This window comes from Cryptomeria japonica, chromosome 3 (genome assembly GCF_030272615.1).
Source record: "Cryptomeria japonica chromosome 3, Sugi_1.0, whole genome shotgun sequence".
Taxonomy (NCBI): domain Eukaryota; kingdom Viridiplantae; phylum Streptophyta; class Pinopsida; order Cupressales; family Cupressaceae; genus Cryptomeria; species Cryptomeria japonica.
The window spans coordinates 44,093,549-44,112,962 of NC_081407.1; the positions used below are offsets into that span (position 1 = coordinate 44,093,549).

General features: G+C 39.2%; 1 protein-coding gene across 6 annotated transcripts in view; it reads left to right on the plus strand.

Annotated features, from left to right (window-relative positions):
• Positions 1–19,414, plus strand: part of LOC131033192 (imidazole glycerol phosphate synthase hisHF, chloroplastic) — a 188,573-nt gene that overhangs the window by 144,846 nt on the left and 24,313 nt on the right. For all 6 annotated transcript variants that reach the window (XM_057964339.2, XM_057964347.2, XM_057964357.2 and 3 more), the window contains 2 exons: positions 6,983–7,070; positions 7,299–7,336. In XM_057964339.2, the coding sequence (XP_057820322.2) occupies positions 6,983–7,070; positions 7,299–7,336 (126 nt within the window). The remainder of the gene's footprint in view (positions 1–6,982; positions 7,071–7,298; positions 7,337–19,414) is intronic.

A 19,414-nucleotide genomic window follows, 5' to 3' on the forward strand; every position in this document is an offset into this window, starting at 1 on the left:
GGGAACTAGTTCCTAGGGCTATTGATAAAAATGTAATTGTTGCTAAGTGCGTATTTAGGAACAAACTAAGTGAGGATGGTAAAATTGTAAGAAACAAGGCTAGACTAGTGTGTAAAGGATATGCGCAATTTGAGGGGATTGACTTTGATGAAACATTTTCTTTTGTAGCCAGATTAGAAGCTATTCGAATGTTTTTGGCATTTTTAGTTCATAAGAATCTTAAAGTGTGGCAAATGGATGTTAAATCTGCATTTCTAAATGGCTATTTGGAAGAAGAGGTATACATGGAATAACCAGAAAGATTCAAATGTCCAAGAAAAGAAACTTATGTGTGTGTTGTGACGTATTCACACATCACCCCATTGCAAATGGGGACCCCTGCTTTTTGCTTTCTAGGGTTTGTTTTCTAGGTCTTTTAGGGTTTTGTCTGTTAGCCTTTGCAGGATGAGTGCTGTCGAGGGGATCGTTGGATTGCAGGCTTTGCTTGAGCCAGGGTGAGTCCACAGGGCCCCAAAATTAGGGTTTCTTTGAGAGTCTTCCTTAGGGCCTGGTTTTGCTCTCGTTGCTAATTGTGTCTTGCTTTGTGAGTGGGTATCATTCTTGAAGGTCCGAGCTAGGTCGAGTTGGTGAGTGATGAAGTCTGAAATGTCATCCTGATCTTCAAATGCCTTGAAAATTTGGCTAAGTCTGGAATGTCCTGATCCTGAAATTTGACTAAGTTTGGAAAACTGAAGAATCCTCCAAAAACTAGATTTTGCAATACAACTCCTGGAGGTCCGAAACCACTCTCAAACATCCTGAAAGTATATATGGAATATAACTTAAAAGTATACGTTTTCTTATACTTAAATGTTATATCCCATAAAATGATCCTGACGGAGAGTTCAAAAAGTCAAATTTCACTCCTGACCCTTCCAAAGGGTCTAGAGTGAAATTCTCCATATGACATTCTACTTTGACCAAAACCTTGAACTAATGCATTCCTAGGCTTGAATGAAGGCAAAAACCGCTTGTTTGAATGAAGAAATGTGAAAATGAAGTCAGGATCTTGGCCAAGATTAGGAATTTCGCTCCTGACCCTTCCAAAGGGTCCAGAGCGAAAATCTTTGTGCACCTCAATTTATCACTTGTCAAGACCAATTTCATAGTTCCTTAGGCATGTTTGGGGGTGTCTTGACATGTTCTAACTTTAGGAGGTGAGTGAAGGTGGACGAAGTGAAGATTTTAGCTAAGAATGAGAATTTCGCTCTTGACCCTTCCAAAGGGTCCAGAGCAAAATTCTTGAAACACTCATTTTTTCCTTTAGCAAGAGTCAGGACCAAGGTGGAGATGCATGAATAAAGATCTATGTTTGCCCCCGAAGGAAGATTAGAGTTTGGAAAATCAAGAATCAAGGTCAAAAACATGATTTTCGCTCCTGACGCTTCCAAAGGGTCCAGAGCGAAAATCCTTATAACTCTTGTTTTCTTCCTTATTTTGGCTAGGCGTTGGCTTGATGGGAGATGAATGGGTATGTTTTTGCCTTGAGAGGGAGTTTGATTGATTTTGAAGAACAAGATTTTGGCCTAAAGGAGAATCTCGCTCCTGACCCTTCCAAAGGGGTCCAGAGCAAAATTCATCATAAACTTCATTTGCTACCTTGTTTGACCTTGAAACCTTCTTCCTTAGGTGGAAAATGATCTAAGTTTGCTTCTTGAAGTGGTTTGGAGTTTGAAAAGTGAGTGATCTGGCCTAGAATGAGATTTTCGCTCTTGACCCTTCCAAAGGGTCCAGAGCGAAAATCCTCCTAAGGCTCATTTCCTTCGTAGTTTGACCAAATTTTGAGTTGCAAGGCATCTTGAAGGGAAGTGTGGACATGATTTCGCCATTTGAAATGTTTGAAAGTGTTGGAGAAATGAAAAATCAAGCTCAAAACATGATTTTCGCTCCTGACCCTTCCAAAGGGTCCAGAGCGAAAATCTTCATGGACCTCATTGTCTTCCTTGTTAGGCCAAGTTCTTAGTGTCGAAGGCATGATGGAGGAGGGATAGACATATTCTTGCCTTGAGAAATGATGGAAAGCAATAAAAGATGAAATATCAAGCCTAGAATGAGATTTTCGCTCCTGACCCTTCCAAAGGGTCCAGAGCGAAAATCTACCTAAGATGCATTTCCTTCCTTGTTTGACCCAATTTTGATGTCCAAGGCATGTTGAAAGAGAAAATGGGCATATTGAAATCTTTAAGGATGTTTGAAGGAGTTAAGGAATGAGTGTTTTAGCCAAGGAAGGAAATCTTGCTCCTGACCCTTCCAAAGGGTCCAGAGCGAAATTCCTTACAAGCCTATATTTTTGTTAATGCATGGTAGCTTATGCAAGATAAGATATTTCCAACCTTCCTTGTTCTGTTATTTACATGCTTCATGTCTAAACTTATATTGCATATGATTATCGGATTTTACAAACATTGCTTAGCATATTAAATGCTATAAGTTATCGGGTTATTAGCCGATACATACTTGCTATCGGGTGCATAACTATTGGCACCGATCCACATCTGTTATCGGGCTTAATCATCGGGCATATTTTTTATCGGGCTTAATACATACACCGCTTCATTTGGAATTAACAGTGGTTAAACAACTGCACCGGTTGGATTACATACATCGTGCATTTTGAATTATCGGTGTTTACATGAACCGATTCATTATCTTGATCAATCATTATATTATATTACAATATGCTATCGAGGTTTTGAACCGATAAACAACCTTGTGTTAATAGTATAATTACAAAGGCACCGATCAATGGGTGCATTGATCGGTCATGCCTAAAAGGCATGACCGGTCAATACACCAATTGACCGGTTGCCTAAATGATATATATACCAATTGAATTCATTTGGAGGAGACATAGAAAACATAAAATGATCTCTCTCTTTCAGACCTGCAGATAAAATCAGAATTATTAGACTTCAACATAATTCCTCATATACATTTATAGCATACATAGTACATAACTTGTTCTTTAATTGAAATTGAAATAACTTTACATGGTATTAGAGCCAAGGTAATCGAACCTAAGGCTATTCAATTTTGATAAAATTCAAGGACTAAGTTACAAACTACATCACATTTCCATAATGGCCAACGCTATCAGATTCGAAGATAGACTCGGAGGTAGCGAAGATTTTTCAGCTTGGAAGTTTAGAATCAAAATGATTTTAAGAGAAAACAAAGTTGATTCATATGTCCAAACTGAAAGTGCACAACCAGAAGATGAAACCGAGAAATCCACATGGATCGAGGGAAATGATAAGGCTATTAAAATAATAGTGGATGGGGTAAGAAATAATATAATGCCCATCATTAGAAAGCAGGAGACGGCTTATAAAATGTTCAAGGCACTTGAAAAGACATTTGAGATATCAAATGCAAGTCGTACTCTAGCACTGAAACGAGAAATAAATCATATCACCATGAACAAAGGGGAGACAATCAACGCCTACTTCATGCGGATTTCAGTTCTAAAAGATGAACTTGCAACTTTGGACTACGAGATCCGAGGCAAATAACTAACACTCATTGCTTTAGATGGGTTGCCTAGTGGATGGAGCACATTCGTCCAAGGCATCAGTGCAAGGTCCAAATATCCTAAGTTTGAAAGACTAAGAGATGACTGTCTACAAGAAGAATCCCGATTGAACAAAGTAGGAATAACACAGAAGAATATAGATGAAGACTTGCAAGTCCTAAATACAAACATCAATAAAAGGTACAAAAAGAAGCAATTCAAGAAAAGAAAAGCCAAACAAGGCAAGAACACTTCTAAGAAAGACCTACACATGTTCAATGTTATAGGTGTGACAAATTCGGACACTATGTTGCAAACTGTCCGGAGAAAGGGAAGCAAGCCACATTTGCAAAAGTGAAGAAATCTAGAAAAGAAAATGACTCCGAGAACTATGTCCTCTACTCAGCACTTACAAGCCATACTTCAAACAAATCTAACTCATGGGTGATCGACAGTGGTTCATCCAGACACATCACCGGCTTTAGAGAAATACTAGACTCCATGATAGAGAAAGATGATGAGGAAGTAACCATCGGAGACGATTCTTCACATCCAGTCAGAGGAATTGGAACCTGCACCATCAAACTAAAGTCAGGCCTGTCACTACGACTTGAAGAAGTACTATATGTTCCAGGCATCAAAAGAAATCTAATCTCCATATCAGCACTAGAAGATCAAGGATACAGAGTGACCTTCATGGAAAACAAGGTGTTGGCTTGGCCAAAGAGATCCTCCATCAAAGACGCTAAGGTCATTGGTCGAAGACAAGGCTATTTGTATGAGCTATGTACAGAGCCCAATCTAGCATTGATCCATGAAGCAACTAATGCAAATGAAGTATGGCACAGGAGATTAGGTCATCTGAATTATAGAGCTTTGTCAACCATGGGAAACCTTGTCACAGGTCTACCTAAGTTGAAGCAATATCATTCAGAGGCTTGCAAAGGGTGTGCCTTAGGTAAAAATACCAAAAATGCATTTCAGAATAGTACTAGGAAAACTAGCAAAGTTTTGGAGTTAATTCATTCTGATGTATGTGGACCTATGTCCGTACCCTCGCTAGGGGGATTTTTGTACTATGTAATTTTTGTTGATGACTACTCTAGGAAGACGTGGATCTACTTTCTGAAATGTAAAGAATCAGAAGAGATCCTAAGTAGGTTCAAAGAGTTTAAAACATTAACAGAAAATCTCTCTGAAAACAAAATTAAAAACTTAAGAATTGACAATGGGGGGGAATACACATCAGAACTATTTAAAGACTTTTGTGAAAATTCTGGGATTAAGAGGGAGTTATCAATACCTTATAATCCACAACAAAATGGAGTAGCTGAAAGGAAAAATAGGACCATAGTAGAAGCTGCCAAAGCCATGATACTAGATCAAAATCTAAACTTGAACCTTTGGGCAGAAGCAGCCAACACTGCTGTGTACATACAAAATAGATGTCCTCATTCACACCTTGAAGATAAAACTCCTGAGGAAGTCTTTACCAAAACAAAACCAGATATCAGCCATCTTAGGATATTTGGGTGTCCGGTCTATATTCATGTACCTAAAGAGAAAAGACTAAAACTAGAACCCTCTGGAAAAAGGGGAATACTTGTAGGATACAGTGAAACTTCTAAAGCCTACAAAATCTATGTACAAGGACAGAGAAATATTGAACTCAGTAGGGATGTAATCTTCGAAGAAGATTTAGCCTTCAAAAGGGCTCAAAATACAATAGAACCTGAAATTCATAATCCTACTTCTAACTTAGAAGAAGAACCTACTCCTGAGCTTCAGAGGGAGTATCTTGAGGAAACTATAAGTGAAACACAAAACCCACCTATAGATAATCACAAGAAAAGACCACTATGGGCCACCAAAACTATAGCAGAAGCTCAGAAGTTCGCTACTCCTTCAGGAACCTTCAAGGAAAGCAAGAGGCCTAATAAATTCATCAACTATGTTGCACTTATGAATGAGGTAATGCAGGTAGCAACATATATTTCAACTAGGCCTAATATCTTCAGCAAGGTTTCAACAGAGGTAATGTAGGTAGCAACATATATTTCAAGTCAATTGGTGATCATGTATTTGTGGTAGTAGTTTATGCTAATGACATTGTTTTTGGTGGTGATGATAATATTTGCAAAGATTTTGCCACCCAAATGCAAACAAAATTCGAAATGTCTGTGATAGGAGAGCTTTCATTTTTTCTTGGGTTGCAAGTGTCTCAGTTGGATGCAGGTATATTTCTCTCTTAGACTAAATATACCGAAGAGATGTTTAAGAAATTCCAAATGGAAGATTGCAAACCTGTCAATACACCAATGATCACGGGTTGTAAGTTGAGTAAAAATGATTATTCACTAGATACAAATTAGACAAAATATAGGTCTATGATCGATAGTTTGTTATATCTTATAGCATCAAGACTTGATACCATGCAAGTTGTGTTCATGTTTGCTCGATTTCAATTGGCTCCTAAGGTTTATACATCTTAATGTTGTTAAAAGGATTTTTAGTTTTAGATATCTAAGGGGTATATTAAATTATGGTTTATGGTATCCAAGGACTAATGATTTCACTTGGACAGCCTATATAGGTGCATATATCTAGTTTGTGACAGTCTGTTGTTATCTGTTGAGAATGTGATGAAATTGTAATTGAATCAGACATATTATGTCACTGAATTGCCCTTAATGTTAGCACTGTTGAAAGACCGAGTAGGTGCTCAGATATTCACTTTGGGGTTTTGAAAAGTTGGTGCTTTGTGAAGGGGTTTGATGATTCCTTGGGTTGGTGCCCTAAAATTGTGTAAACTTCTTTAACTATGAGGCTGGATTAGGACAGTAGATCCTAGCAGCATTTTTCACCGTGGTTTTCCCATCTTGGGTTTCCACGTAGACGTTTGTGCATTTTCTTCTTGATGTGGTGTTCCTTTTCAGATTTCAAATTGGTGCTTTCATTTCAGTATTCCATTTAAAAGCAATTTAACAAAAAAGTTTAATTGGATAAAGTTTTAAGTTTCATTTACTAGTGATTCAAGCCCCCCTCTTAGAAGTAAGTTTGTGTTCTACAAGTTGGACAATCTAACTGTTTTGATCAGCCATTAGAATGAGAACTCAGCTCATACGAGGTATTGAATAGAGTTGACAAGTTAGCATCTTTAATTGTTGATTGTTTGGGGAGTATCTTTAACAGTTTACAGATCAGACATCAGTTTATTGATTATTAACCATGACTTGTGGTTTTAATCAAACTGGAAAGATGAGAGGGATCAGTCTGTTGGGAAGATGAGAAATTTTTAGTTTAACAAATTATCATAATATATCTGGTTGCTTGCTGTTTGGCACACATGCAGTTTTGTTTCTAGATTTTCTATTCAATTAGTAGATTGATATAGTGTTTTAACTGCTAGCTCATTTTATCCTATTTCTGTAGGCTGTTGTTGTGAGCATTGATCCTCGTAGAGTTTACCTTAATAGTCCTAAAGATGTACCATTCAAGACGGTTGAACTCACTCATCCAGGTTTTTCTTTGGATCTCTGATGTCATGACTTTGAAAGCATTGATTTATTTTGACCTCTAGATGTCTTGAATGTTAAACTGTGTTCTCCAGTATGATAGCAAATGTTTATCCTCTTTGAGATACATGTAATGGTCATCTTTCAGTGAGGTTGAACCATTATATAAGGGCTTATGTAATTTTAGAATACCGCTTTAATCAACTAGTATTTGATTGTTTGGTTGTATTCAGGACCGAAAGGAGAAAAATATGCATGGTACCAATGCACGGTAAATGTGACATTTCTTTCTGTTAACTATTTGCTTTTGCTTCACAAAATCTGATGCTAAAGAGAAACTCAATTCAATTGATTGCATTTTTATTTCCTTTCATATTTAGAGTTTGATAGTGATTTATGTGACTTCTTTGTATGTCCACATTGTAAAGGTTAGAAAGAGTAATAATATTTTTCCTAAGAGTTTATTACTGCAGAGAATATCATGGCTGTTTTTGACTTATTTATTGTTAATCAGGATTCCAGTTCCTCCCATATTGGTGGATTTATCATTTCCTTGTATATCTGTGTATCTTCAATATGAAGGTTTTATCCAATTTTCTGAAGATGCGTATTGCATGAACCATCGTTTCCTGAATCTATATATCTTCAATGTGATGATTCTGTCCAATTTTCTAAAGTTCTAATTCCTCAGACTTTTCACTAATGTATATGTTGTCAAATTCAGGTACTAAATGATTGCAACTCTGTTTTAATTTTTCTTTTCTCAATACCATCTTTTAATCAGGTGAATGAAGATTTATTGTGAATTAAGAAGTGTAAAGTTTGAAACAACCACACAGACAGTCTCTAGTGTCCTAAGTATTGGCATGGAGAGAAAGAAGGCATACCTATGCTCTTATATCTGCCTACTTTGCCCTATAAACCGTGTCTCTGTCCCAAATTTCTGATGGTCAGTTCAAGGCAAGCTTATACTAGAGTTTTAGGATGATTGAAGTCCTTACCTCTGTTAAATGCTGAGGCCATATTCCAAGTGATAGAAGAAGCTTTTCTTAACAGGGAAGAAAATCGAGATACAAGGCCAAGGTCACTGTTGTAATAGCCAAAGTGCTTAAAAAAAATCTTATAAGCTGAAAATCTTTTGTAACTTGTTAATTCTTGTGACCTGTTGAAGAATGAATACAAAATGCAGTCCAACAAGACAGAGACAACAAAGAATCAATATCAAGACGATACTGTCATTCTATAGCAGAGTTGACACAAAAGGCATAAACAATGCAAGGTACAATAGTGAGGTAAAATGCTGAACAGAGGGAAAGAATAGAGCTTTAGAAGACTCCAAAGACAAATCATGGCTCATGACAGTAGTGGGACAAGCCTAACTTGGCTTTGATAAACGAATGATAGTATATGGTATCCAATGAAGAGAAAAACAGTATTAGTGATGACAAGAATACAAACTTGATCAGTACGATTTCTATAATATCTATAGAACACAGGTAAAGGGATTGAAGAATGTATGAACACCAAGAGTAGCTAGGGCTTGAAATTTTTGTCTTAAAAGACCCTTAACTGAGAGATGCACTGTTGGCAGATCAGTTACAATAGTATTCAATCATGCTAGTGATGGTATTTAAGAACATATACAATGACAGGGTCAGTGAATGACAAAAGGTTAGAAACTAAGCAGTAAAAGAATGAAAAGATCTTGTTCCCCGTTAGTGCCAGTAAAAAGGACTGAATAAGAGCTTCTGAATCTATGAAAAAGGGCAAAATGACTTAGTGACAGAAGATTATAGACAAGTACAAAGCCATGTAGACAAAGGATGTGATAACAGTCAAACAAGAGATGATAAGGGTAAAGAATAGGAACGGTTGAAACATGACATGTTAGAGTCACCATGTTAAAGTCACTGATGGACTCAATCCCCCAGGATCACCTGCAAAACCAAGATCAACCTTCTACACGAGAGCAACAGAGAGGATGAAATGCTGAAATATGGTGCAATAATCAAAATAATGATATTAAATTTATCACACTCCAAATGATACAATATGTATCAGCGCTCCCTTGTACTGACTGAGCTGATATGTGCTCAATTGGATTAACTCCTAAGGGAGAGGTGAGTGCTGATTATACAGCCGAATAAGGGCATATAATTCCAAGAGGAATAATAACTCCCAAATAACCAAATTAGGTGGGAGTTGTGCCCATTTGAAAAATGCCAAACATGTGGCAAACCAACTCAGGTAGGGACAAACAAATGGTTATGGGGAGGTGGCATATGAGTCCAAAAGAGGGTGTGATATTCATCCACCCAAATGTGGGTGTGAATGACACATGTGACTGTAGGATTATGCCAAGTGTCCTCATACTAACCATCCTATTATAACCTAAGTATGCATAATAATGTGTAGGAAAAATAAATATAAAAAACCTACACTAACAACCCCCCCTTAAGCATAGCTTAGGTGGGTGAAAACATGCAACAATGCAAAGATGGGTCCCGACTACAAGGCCATGTTAGGTACCCATGCACAAAACAATCTCTCACAAATGGAGTAAAGGAGAAAACCCAGTGGGACAAAACTCCTCCCCAAAAGAGAAAAAAGAAACAAGTTTCCCAACACAACAAGAATCTCATGTAAGGAAGAAATTCCCTCTGAAATAGAAAGGATAAGAAAGACTATGTAGCCTTCCCAAAAGTAGTAAACTGTACCAATGGTTGATGCCCGAAATTGGATGTAGATGATGGACCTTGATTGTTGAACAACATTTCTCCCCTTAGGAAGAAACAAAACCAAAGGTGCATAAAGACTATCTTCCCATTCCTGAAAGGAAGGAAGAAAGTCCAAAATTTATGAAGTCCCTATACTCTGCTCAGGTGTCCCCATGTTGATGCCAAAAGTTGTCAGCATCAAATTTGTTAGTTTTTAGCAATCAGATTAGCAGTACAGAACAAAAAATTAGAATGCAAAGTAAATCATACGCATAACACACATGTACCCTGGGAAAACCTCCCTCTTGGAGGAAAAACCCAGCAACCAAAGATCTCAGATCTGATTAGATTAGATATAGCAGCAGATTACAATACTGCCCTTCTAGGGCATACAAAGAACTTATTTGAATCACAGTTCAGGTCAAACTTGAACAATCGCCTAGATTGTTGATTGCAGATCATGTGAGGGAGTTCGCTTGCCCTAGAACATATGTAGCACAACCTGAAGTAGGTTCAATAGCGTTGGAGTAGGTTCGGCAGCCTTGGGGCAAGCTTGACAGACCTAGGAGCAGGTTTGGTAGACCTAGGAAGATGTTCGCCAAGCTAGAAGACAATTTCGCTGACTGAAAGAACCAAATTTGCTGCTTATCTTGTGCAGACCACAATTACATAATTCGTGTATGTAGCAGAGATGTGACGCTTGACTTGGATATGTTTGTGACCTCAAGTCGCTCCCCTTTTATATGCCTTCAAACACTTGAAGATATAGGTCGGCTTTGGAGAGATTGGTGCCAAGTTACATAATTTAAATTGCAAATTACATAGGTCTTGCCCCAAGTTACAAGTTACACATTCAATAGGTCCTGACCTATTGAATTACAAGTTACATTAACCCATACGCCCAATTAGGGCCACACGTTACATGAAGTCCTTTACATGTTACAATTATAGGAATTTACTTTACCCACTCAAATAGGCCCAATACAAAGGCGAATTGCTAAGGCCGAAGGCCCATTAGTAATTCGGTTGACTAGGTCGGCCCACCCAAGGGGATCCGACCTAGCTATACATCAACTCTCCCTCTTAGCTAGGGAGGATTCCTTCTGAATGACCAAGTCACATAGTGACTAACACCATGGCTACTCCCACGGATGAAACACATGAAATGTTCACCAAAGCTACTCCCAGAGGGTGAACTAGCTCATCATGGAATTTCTTCCATGATACCCACCATGCCTACTCGCAGAGGGTGAAAGACGGCTCTATCCTCAGACTTCTCCCAGAGAAGAATGCAACACCACCATGCCTACTTGCAGAGGGTGGAACGAGGGCTTTCACCTCAACCTTCTCTCGGAAGATTGCCTTAACCGAGGGCTTTCACATCAATCTTCTCTCGGAAGATTGCCTTAACCAAGGGCTTTCACCTCAATCTTCTCCCAGAAGATTGCCTTAACCAAGGATGTGGCTTCCTCTGAAGCCGAAACAACAAACAAGCTCCTTCTGAAGTTGAAAACAACAAGCTCCCTCTGAAGCTCCTTCTGACATTTTCTTCCTTTTTAGAAAAGGAAGTCTTCATTTGACTTTTGTTCCTTTTGAGGAGTTCCTATGCCAACTTCTGCAAAGGAAGCAAGAAAACTCCCGATTTTGCAATCCCGAGCAAAATGACCAAACTTATTACACTTAAAGCACTGGATGTGAGATAAGTCCTCCTTCCTTTTTGCTTTAGGAGCAGAATTAGAACCTCTGTCTCTATCCCACTTTCTTCCTTTACCTTTCTCCATATGCGAAGCAGGAACTTGATTTTCCACATCATAATGATCACGCTCAAGTCCTCTTGCAATTAGCTGTGACTCTTCATGTAAACAATCTGTCCTCAAGCGATCAAACTGTGGAAGTTCAATCCTTGCGCTGATTCCTTGAATGAATGCTTCCCAAGATGATGGAAGACCATTGAGAGCCATCATGGACAGGTCGCTATCTTCAACAACTTTCCCAACATAAGAGAGCTGATCCTTTAGATCAGAAATCCTCTTGAAGTATGCAACTACACATTCTCCTTTTGCCATATTGATGTGGTGAAGTTGTTGCTTCAATGATGGATGCAACTGGTGTTGTTGATCTCATACATCTTCTCCAAGGTGCTGAACATTTCTTTTGCTGTCATTAGCTTGGCGATGAGAGGCACGATATGATCCTTGACGGAATCCACTATTATCCGTTGAGCTTGGAAGTCTTCCTTTCTGCAAGGTTCCTTTTCTTCTTTAGCTGAGGGCTCGAGAGTCTTTGCTGATGTACTTAGAGAGATCATTCAATGCCATCATGATTCTGAATTTCCATGAAGTGAAATTGGATGTACCATCCAATCTATCTTCAGCTCTAATGTATTATGCCATGCTGACTGAAGATTGGAAGGATAGATTGAGGATGAAGGCTTCTGATAATCTGATTATAGCTAGTACGAACCAAGCTCTGATACCATGTTAGTTTGTAGCAATCAGATTAGCTGTATAGAACAAAAATCAGAATGCAAAGTAAATCATACGCATAACACACATGTACCCTGAGAAAACCTCCCTCTTGGAGGAAAAACCCAGCAACCAAAGATCTCGGATCTGATTAGATTAGATATAGCAACAGATTACAATATTGCCCTTCTAGGGCATACAAAGAACTTATCTGAATCACAGTTCAGGTCAGACTTGAACAATCGCCTAGATTGTTGATTGCAGATCATTTCGCTTGCCCTAGAACAGATGTAGCACAACCTGAAGTAGGTTTAGCAGCGTTGGAGCAGGTTTGACAGTCTTGGGGTAGGCTCGCTAGACCTAGGAAGACGTTCGTCCAGCTAGAAGACAATTTCCCTGACTGAAAGAACTAGATTTGTTGCTTATCTTGTGCAGACCTGTTGTGACGTATTCACACATCGCCCCATTATAAATGGGGACCCCTGCTTTTTTGCTTTCTGGGGTTTGTTTTTCTAGGTTTTTAGGGTTTTGTCTGTTAACCTTTGCATTTTGAGTGTCACCAGGGGGATCACTAGGATGGCAGACTCTGCTTGAGCCAGGGTGAGTCCACAGGGCCCCAGAATTAGGGTTTCTTTGAGAGTCTTCCTTAGGGCTTGGTTTTGCTCGTTGCTAATTGTGTCTTGCTTGGTGAGTGAGTATCATCCTTGAAGGTCTGAGTTAGGTCAAATTGGTGAGCGATGAAGTTTGGAATGTCATCCTGATCTTCAAATACCTTGAAATTTGGCTAAGCCTGGAATGTCTTCCTGATCCTGAAATTTGACTTTCTGGAAAACTAAAGAATCCTCCAAAAACTAGATTTTGCATTATAACTCTTGGAGGTCCGAAACCACTCTCAAACATCCTGACAGTATATATGGAATATGACTTAAAGTATAAGAAAGAAGAAAGATATAAGGAAATGTCACTTATACTTAAATGTTATATTCTATACATGGATCCTGACGGAGAGACCAAAATGTCAAATTTCGCTCCTGACCATTCCAAAGGGTCCAAAGAGAATTTCTCTCCTGACCCTTCCAAAGGGTCCAGAGCGAAATTCTCCATAAGACATTCTAGTTTGATCCAAACTTAGAACTAACTCATTCCCAGGCATTATTGAGGGCAAAACACTTGTTTGGATGAAGAAATGTGAGAAATGAAATCAAGATTTGAGCCTAAATGTGAATTTCGCTCCTGACCCTTCCAAAGGGTCCAGAGCGAAATTCTCCCTAGACACCTTTTTTCTCCTTGTTTGCACTGGAAACCTTGATTCCTTGGGCATGGTAAGGGCAAATTGACATATTCTTGCCTTAGGAAGTGATTTGAGGTGTTTGAAAGTGTGGATTTTGTCTAAAGCATGAATTTCGCTCCTGACCCTTCCAAAGGGTCCAGAGCAAAATTCACCTTTTCCTCTATTTTTCTCTTTCATATGGCCAAGTTTTGGATTTTTGAGGCATAGTTGAGGAGACTTGGATGCATGTTTGCCTTGTAGAGGAGGTTTAAGTCTACAAAATGGTGAAAATCAACCTAGAATGGAAATTTCGCTCCTGACCCTTCCAAGGGGTCCAGAGCGAAATCTTCCATTTGACCTTCTATCTTGCCTAAAATGATGAATAGAGTTTGAAAGGACCTTGAAATTGATCAAGTTTGAGAGAGAATTGGATAGATCAAGATTTTCGCTCTTGACCCTTCCAAAGGGTCAAGAGCGAAAATCCTCATAACCCTCATTTCCTTCCTAATTTTGGCTAAAGTGTTGGTCTCTAAGGCATGTTGGAAGGTAGATGGATGTGTTCTTGCCTTGGGGAATGATTGAAAGCGTTGAAAAGTGAAGATTTTGTCCAAGAATGGAAATTTCGCTCCTGACCCTTCCAAAGGGTCTAGAGTGAAATTTCCCATAAACCTCATTTCCTTCTTTGTTTGGACCTACATTCTAGTTTTGAAGTGTTGGGATGTAAGAATGTGAAGGATTTTAGCCTAGAACATGAATTTCGCTCCTGACCCTCCAGAGCGAAATTCCTTGCAAACCTATTTTTTTAGCCTGGTTTGGGCTTCAAACTTTGTGCCTTTGGTGAAAAACGATTAAATTTTATGTTGTAATGAAGAATGAGATTGAAAGGATGAAGAATCAAGTCAAGAAGGAGAAATTCGCTCCTGACCCTTCCAAAGGGTCCAGAGCGAATTTTCTCAAAACCTCTCTTTTCTCTCAACTTTGTGCTAGATCAAGTGTGGGCCAAGGTAAATTCAAGAAGGAGATGTCCCTAAGAATGACTTTGAGTTGCTAGTGATCTAGGAATTTGAAGGAATTGAGCAAAATATGAATTTTGCTCTTGACCCTTCCAAAGGGTCCAGAGCGAAATTTCTAAAATCACCTATTTTCCCTACAGGTCAAGTCAAACTTTGAGTTTTTATAGCTTGGGTGAGTGTGAGGAGGTGTGTTCTTGCCTTTTGAAGATGATTGAGGTTGAAAGGATGAAGAAATGAGCTCAAAGCAAGATTTTCGCTCCTAACCCATCCTATCCTCCCAAACTTTGTGCCAAGCCAGGCCTAGACCAAGTTGGGGATGCCCCTAGGATTGCCCTTGAATGGTTTGTTGCCTTCAAAAATGATGATTTTAGGCTAGAGGAAGAAATTCGCTCTTGACCCTTCTAGAGGGTCCAGGGCGAAATTCATTATAGGTCCTGTCCCTGGCCATGATTTCTAGCGAAATTCTCTTTTCTAGTCATTTTGAGGTCAAACAAAATGTTGCAAGCATGGGAGAGGGATCCAAGGATAAGAGTCCAAGTATAGAAAGTGAAAAAGATAGACCTTGGTGAAGGAAAACAAGCAAATCATGAATTTCGCTCTTGACCCTTCCAAAGGGTCCAGGGTGAAATTCACCAAATGTCCTTTTTCTTCCAAATCTGTGCTAGACCAAGATAGTGATCAAGGTAGATTGGGCTTAAAGATTGCCACAAGCATGTCTTAGAAGGGGGTTGTGAGTGAAAGAAGTGAGTGTTTTGTCCAAGATCAACAGATTTCGCTCCTGACCCTTCCAAAGGGTCCTGAGCGAAATTCCCCAAAACCACTCTTTTCCCTCAATTTTATGCCAAGTCTAGGGTGGTTCAAGGTGAATTAGGATTGGGAGTGTCCTTAGGTGTGACTTTGACTTGCCAGTGATTATCAAATTTGAAGGAATTGAGCCAAGTCATGAATTTCGCTGCTGACCCTTCTAAAGGGTCCAGAGCGAAATTCCTAAAATCACCTATTTTCCCTTGCAAATCAAGTCAAGTTTTTGGTTTTTATGGCATGGATGGAAGTGAGAAGGTGTGTCCTTGCCTTTTGAAGTTGATTGAGGTTGAAAAAATGAGGAAATAAGCTCAAAGCAAGATTTTCGCTCCTGACCCTTTCAGAAGGTCCAGAGCGAAATCCTAGATAGGTCCTATCCCTGGCCATGATTTTTAGCGAATTTCTCCTAGCAAGTCATTTTGAGGTCAAACAAAGTGTTGCAAGCATGAGAGAAGGATCCAAAGGGAGAGTCAAGGTAGAACAAAGTGAGAAGAATGGAGCTAAGTAAGAGAACAAGCAAAGAAAGAATTTCGCTCTTGACCCTTCCAAAGGGTCCAGAGCGAAATTCCTCAAAACAACTATTTTCTCCTTGTGTGAAGCGAAAAATTTGATTCCTATGGCATGGTTGAAGGTGGAGTGAGGTATTCTTGCCTTGTAGGGTGAATTGGAATGAAGAAAATGAAGGATCAAGTCTAAAACTTGAATTTCGCTCCTGACCCTTCCAAAGGGTCTAGAGCAAAATTCTCAATTTCACCTAAATTGCTCATGATGAAGGTCAGGAGATGGATTCCCAGGCCTTGGTGGAGAGAAGACTAGTGTATGCTTGCCTTGGAAGACATTTCAGAGTGGAGGAGTGATAGAACTTGAGCCTAAACTAGAATTTCGCTCCTGACCCCTCCAAAGGGTCTAGAGCAATATCCTCAAAAAACTCTTTTTTTCCTCCATTTTTGCATCGAGCTTGATGTTGGTTGAGATTATAGGGATCCTTAGACATGCATTTGAGCAAGTTGTGGTCACAAGTTGTGAAGTTTTTGTCCTAAAATGCAAATTTCGCTCCTGACCCTTTCAGAAGGTCCTGGGTGAGATCCTTTGAAAGTCCTATTTTTCACCCTGTTTGAGCTAGGCAAAGGGCTAGTTGTGAGATTATGATGAAATAAGGTCTAACTTGGCCAGGAATGCAAATTTTGCTCCTGACCCTTCCAAAGGGTCCAGAGCGAAATTCTTATAGGGCCTGTCCTTGGGGAGAATCTTGAGCAAACTTCATTTTGGATGTCTTCTTGTTGATGATTTAAGGTGGAAATTGCTTTGTTGAAATGAATATGTCATATGTGCTTAATCACCTTTTGGTTTATTTTGCAGATGGAGAAAACCAGGCCAGGGCAAGGACGACCTCTTCTAGTCTAGCATCACCATCAAGGACGTTCCACACGCAAAAAGGGAAGACAATGTGCTTTGAAGCATTGGAAGACTAGGAGTGTTCACGGAGTTCCAGTTAGCCTCAAGACCTCATGCTTTCACAAGATGACCAAGAAAGGCTTTGCCAACACTTCAAGGCGAGACATGCTACTAGAGAAGAGGATCAACCAAGTCACAAGCGTTTGACAAGGTGGCATCCCAGTCATCATTCTTCCAGTCGGATTGCTCCACCTCAGCATGACCAGATTCAATGTACCTAATTTACCAGAGGCAGCACAAACTTCGGTGTACCTACCCTTGCTTCCTATTGGTCCTCGCTCCTGAAATGTAATTTTCTAATTGGCTAAGGAAGTTTGTTGTAACAAACCCTAATTAGGGTTTCTGTCTTGTAATCCTAGCCATTGGTTCTAAGTCAATCAGAGCCATCTGTTTGTAAAAGGTTCTTTATATAAAGCCCTGGCTCCTCATTTGAAAAGGTTAATAGTCGGTGAATAGCTAGCTAATAGTTAATAGTTGGTTAATAGAGAATAGATAATAGGGAATAGTCAAAGAGTAGGAGACAGTTAGAGTAGAATAGAAAGAGAAGGCAAAGATTGTTGCCAAGATATTGTTGTAAAAGACTTGTAAACTTCATTGAAGAAATGGTGAATTTTATGTGTCAATTCAACAATTTGCATGGTCTCTATACTTCTCAAATTTTATTTCATGTTATTAGATGAGTGAAAGAAATATGTATGATTGATGGTGAAATTTGTATATCCATACTACTAGCAGTTTGTTGATTGCAGACTTGCCTTGTGCAGTCGACTGGAATCATTTAGCTTAAGCTTAACTCCAATTGTCACCTCTTCATTGATATGCATCATCCTGATGGTGTCCATGCCTGTAGCGGTGATTTGAACATCATAAAGCTTTCCTCAGAAGATCGCACTAATCTTGTGGAGATGGTCCTAGGATGTCAAAGCAAGACTTAGTTAGAATTTCATCAAAGGTCATTCATTGCTCCTACATTCTTAGTGTTAGAATTAGATCCTTTCCTCGCCCTTATCCTTTTTCCTTTTTTAAATCAAGAACTAGTAAAATCTCACGTTCCAATGATATCCAAAGCAAATCAGACGCTCAGGCAGTCGAATGTAAGTCCCCTTGTGATTCTAGCAAAATCACATCATACCACGAAGAGCTTATCCACGAGTAGAGAACCTACCTAACGGAACCTTAGAGTTACCCCGATTGATCCTTCGGCGAGATCTTCAGCAGTCGGGAAACTTTGATCAAGAGAGGATAAGATACCTTGGTATTTTATTTTGTGTTTGGTCGAGTACAAAAGACACATCAGCAAGACCACAATTACATAATTCGCATATGTAGCAGAGATGCGACACTTGACTTGGATATGTTTGTGACCTCAAGTCGCTCCCCTTTTATATGCCTTAAAACACTTGAAGATCTAGGTCGGCTTTGGAGAGATTGGCGCCAAGTTACATAATTTAAATTGGAAATTACATAGGTCTAGCCCCAAGTTACAAGTTACTCATTCAATAGGTCTTGACCTATTGAATTACAAGTTACATTAACCCATACGCCCAATTAGGGCCACACGTTACATGAAGTCCTTTACATGTTACAATTATGTGAATTTACTTTACCCTCTCAAATAGGTCCAATACACAGGCGAATTGCTAAGGCCGAAGGCCCATTAGTAATTCGGTTGACTAGGTCGGCCCACCCAAGGGATCCGACCTAGCTATACATCAACAAATTCAGGAGTTCTAGGCCACACACTACAGAAGATGACAATCTAGAACCTAGTGGAGATGGATATAGAACAAAATCCAAAGACAAAGGTATCTTCTTTGAAGACAAAGGTGCCTCCTCCAAATGCTGCTCAATAGTGGCCACAATCATGTCAAACTGTGAGGAATGATCATGTGGGTAAAGAACAAGAGGGTAAGAAGGTTCCCCCAGAACATTTGAAGAAGACGAAGTAACTTCATCAAAGAGAAGATGTAAGCATTCATAATGTCCTCCAAGTTTGCAAGATGAGACTCCACGAACAAATTTGCAACGTCTGTCAAGTAATCATCCCATGTAGTTGTATCTAGAAGACAATGTATATCCTATTGCATTGAATCACAAATAATCATGGATGTAGCAACACAAGTATCCTCAGAAGCAACAGTACATGGAGAAGGAATGCAAGGTTCAAGAACTAGATCTGATGTCAGAATACCTAGATTCAAGTAACCAAAGTTCTCCTCAGAATCAAGATTCACACTAGGAGTGTGATCAACAGCCAAAGGATTAGAACCATCATTAGGTGCAAAGTTTGAAAAGGTATATAATTGAGATGCATTATCAACTATCCCAGTTGCAATTATCTGTTTGTTTTCCAAATCTCGAATGATAATTGAATCAAGTGTGAATTACACATTCTTCCTTGTTGCACCGTGGGTGATCTGATAAATGGAAAGAGGATTATTTGACAAGTTAGGTACGCACAACACATCATTGAAGCTACCATCCCCAATATCAATAGAACCTTTCCCAAACACAATCATATAAGTGTTGCTGCCCATCAGAATAGGTGACATAACACAAGGCTCAAAAGAAGAGAACATAGCCTGTGTAGAAGCCATATGATGAGAAGCTCCAGAATCTAGGAGCCAT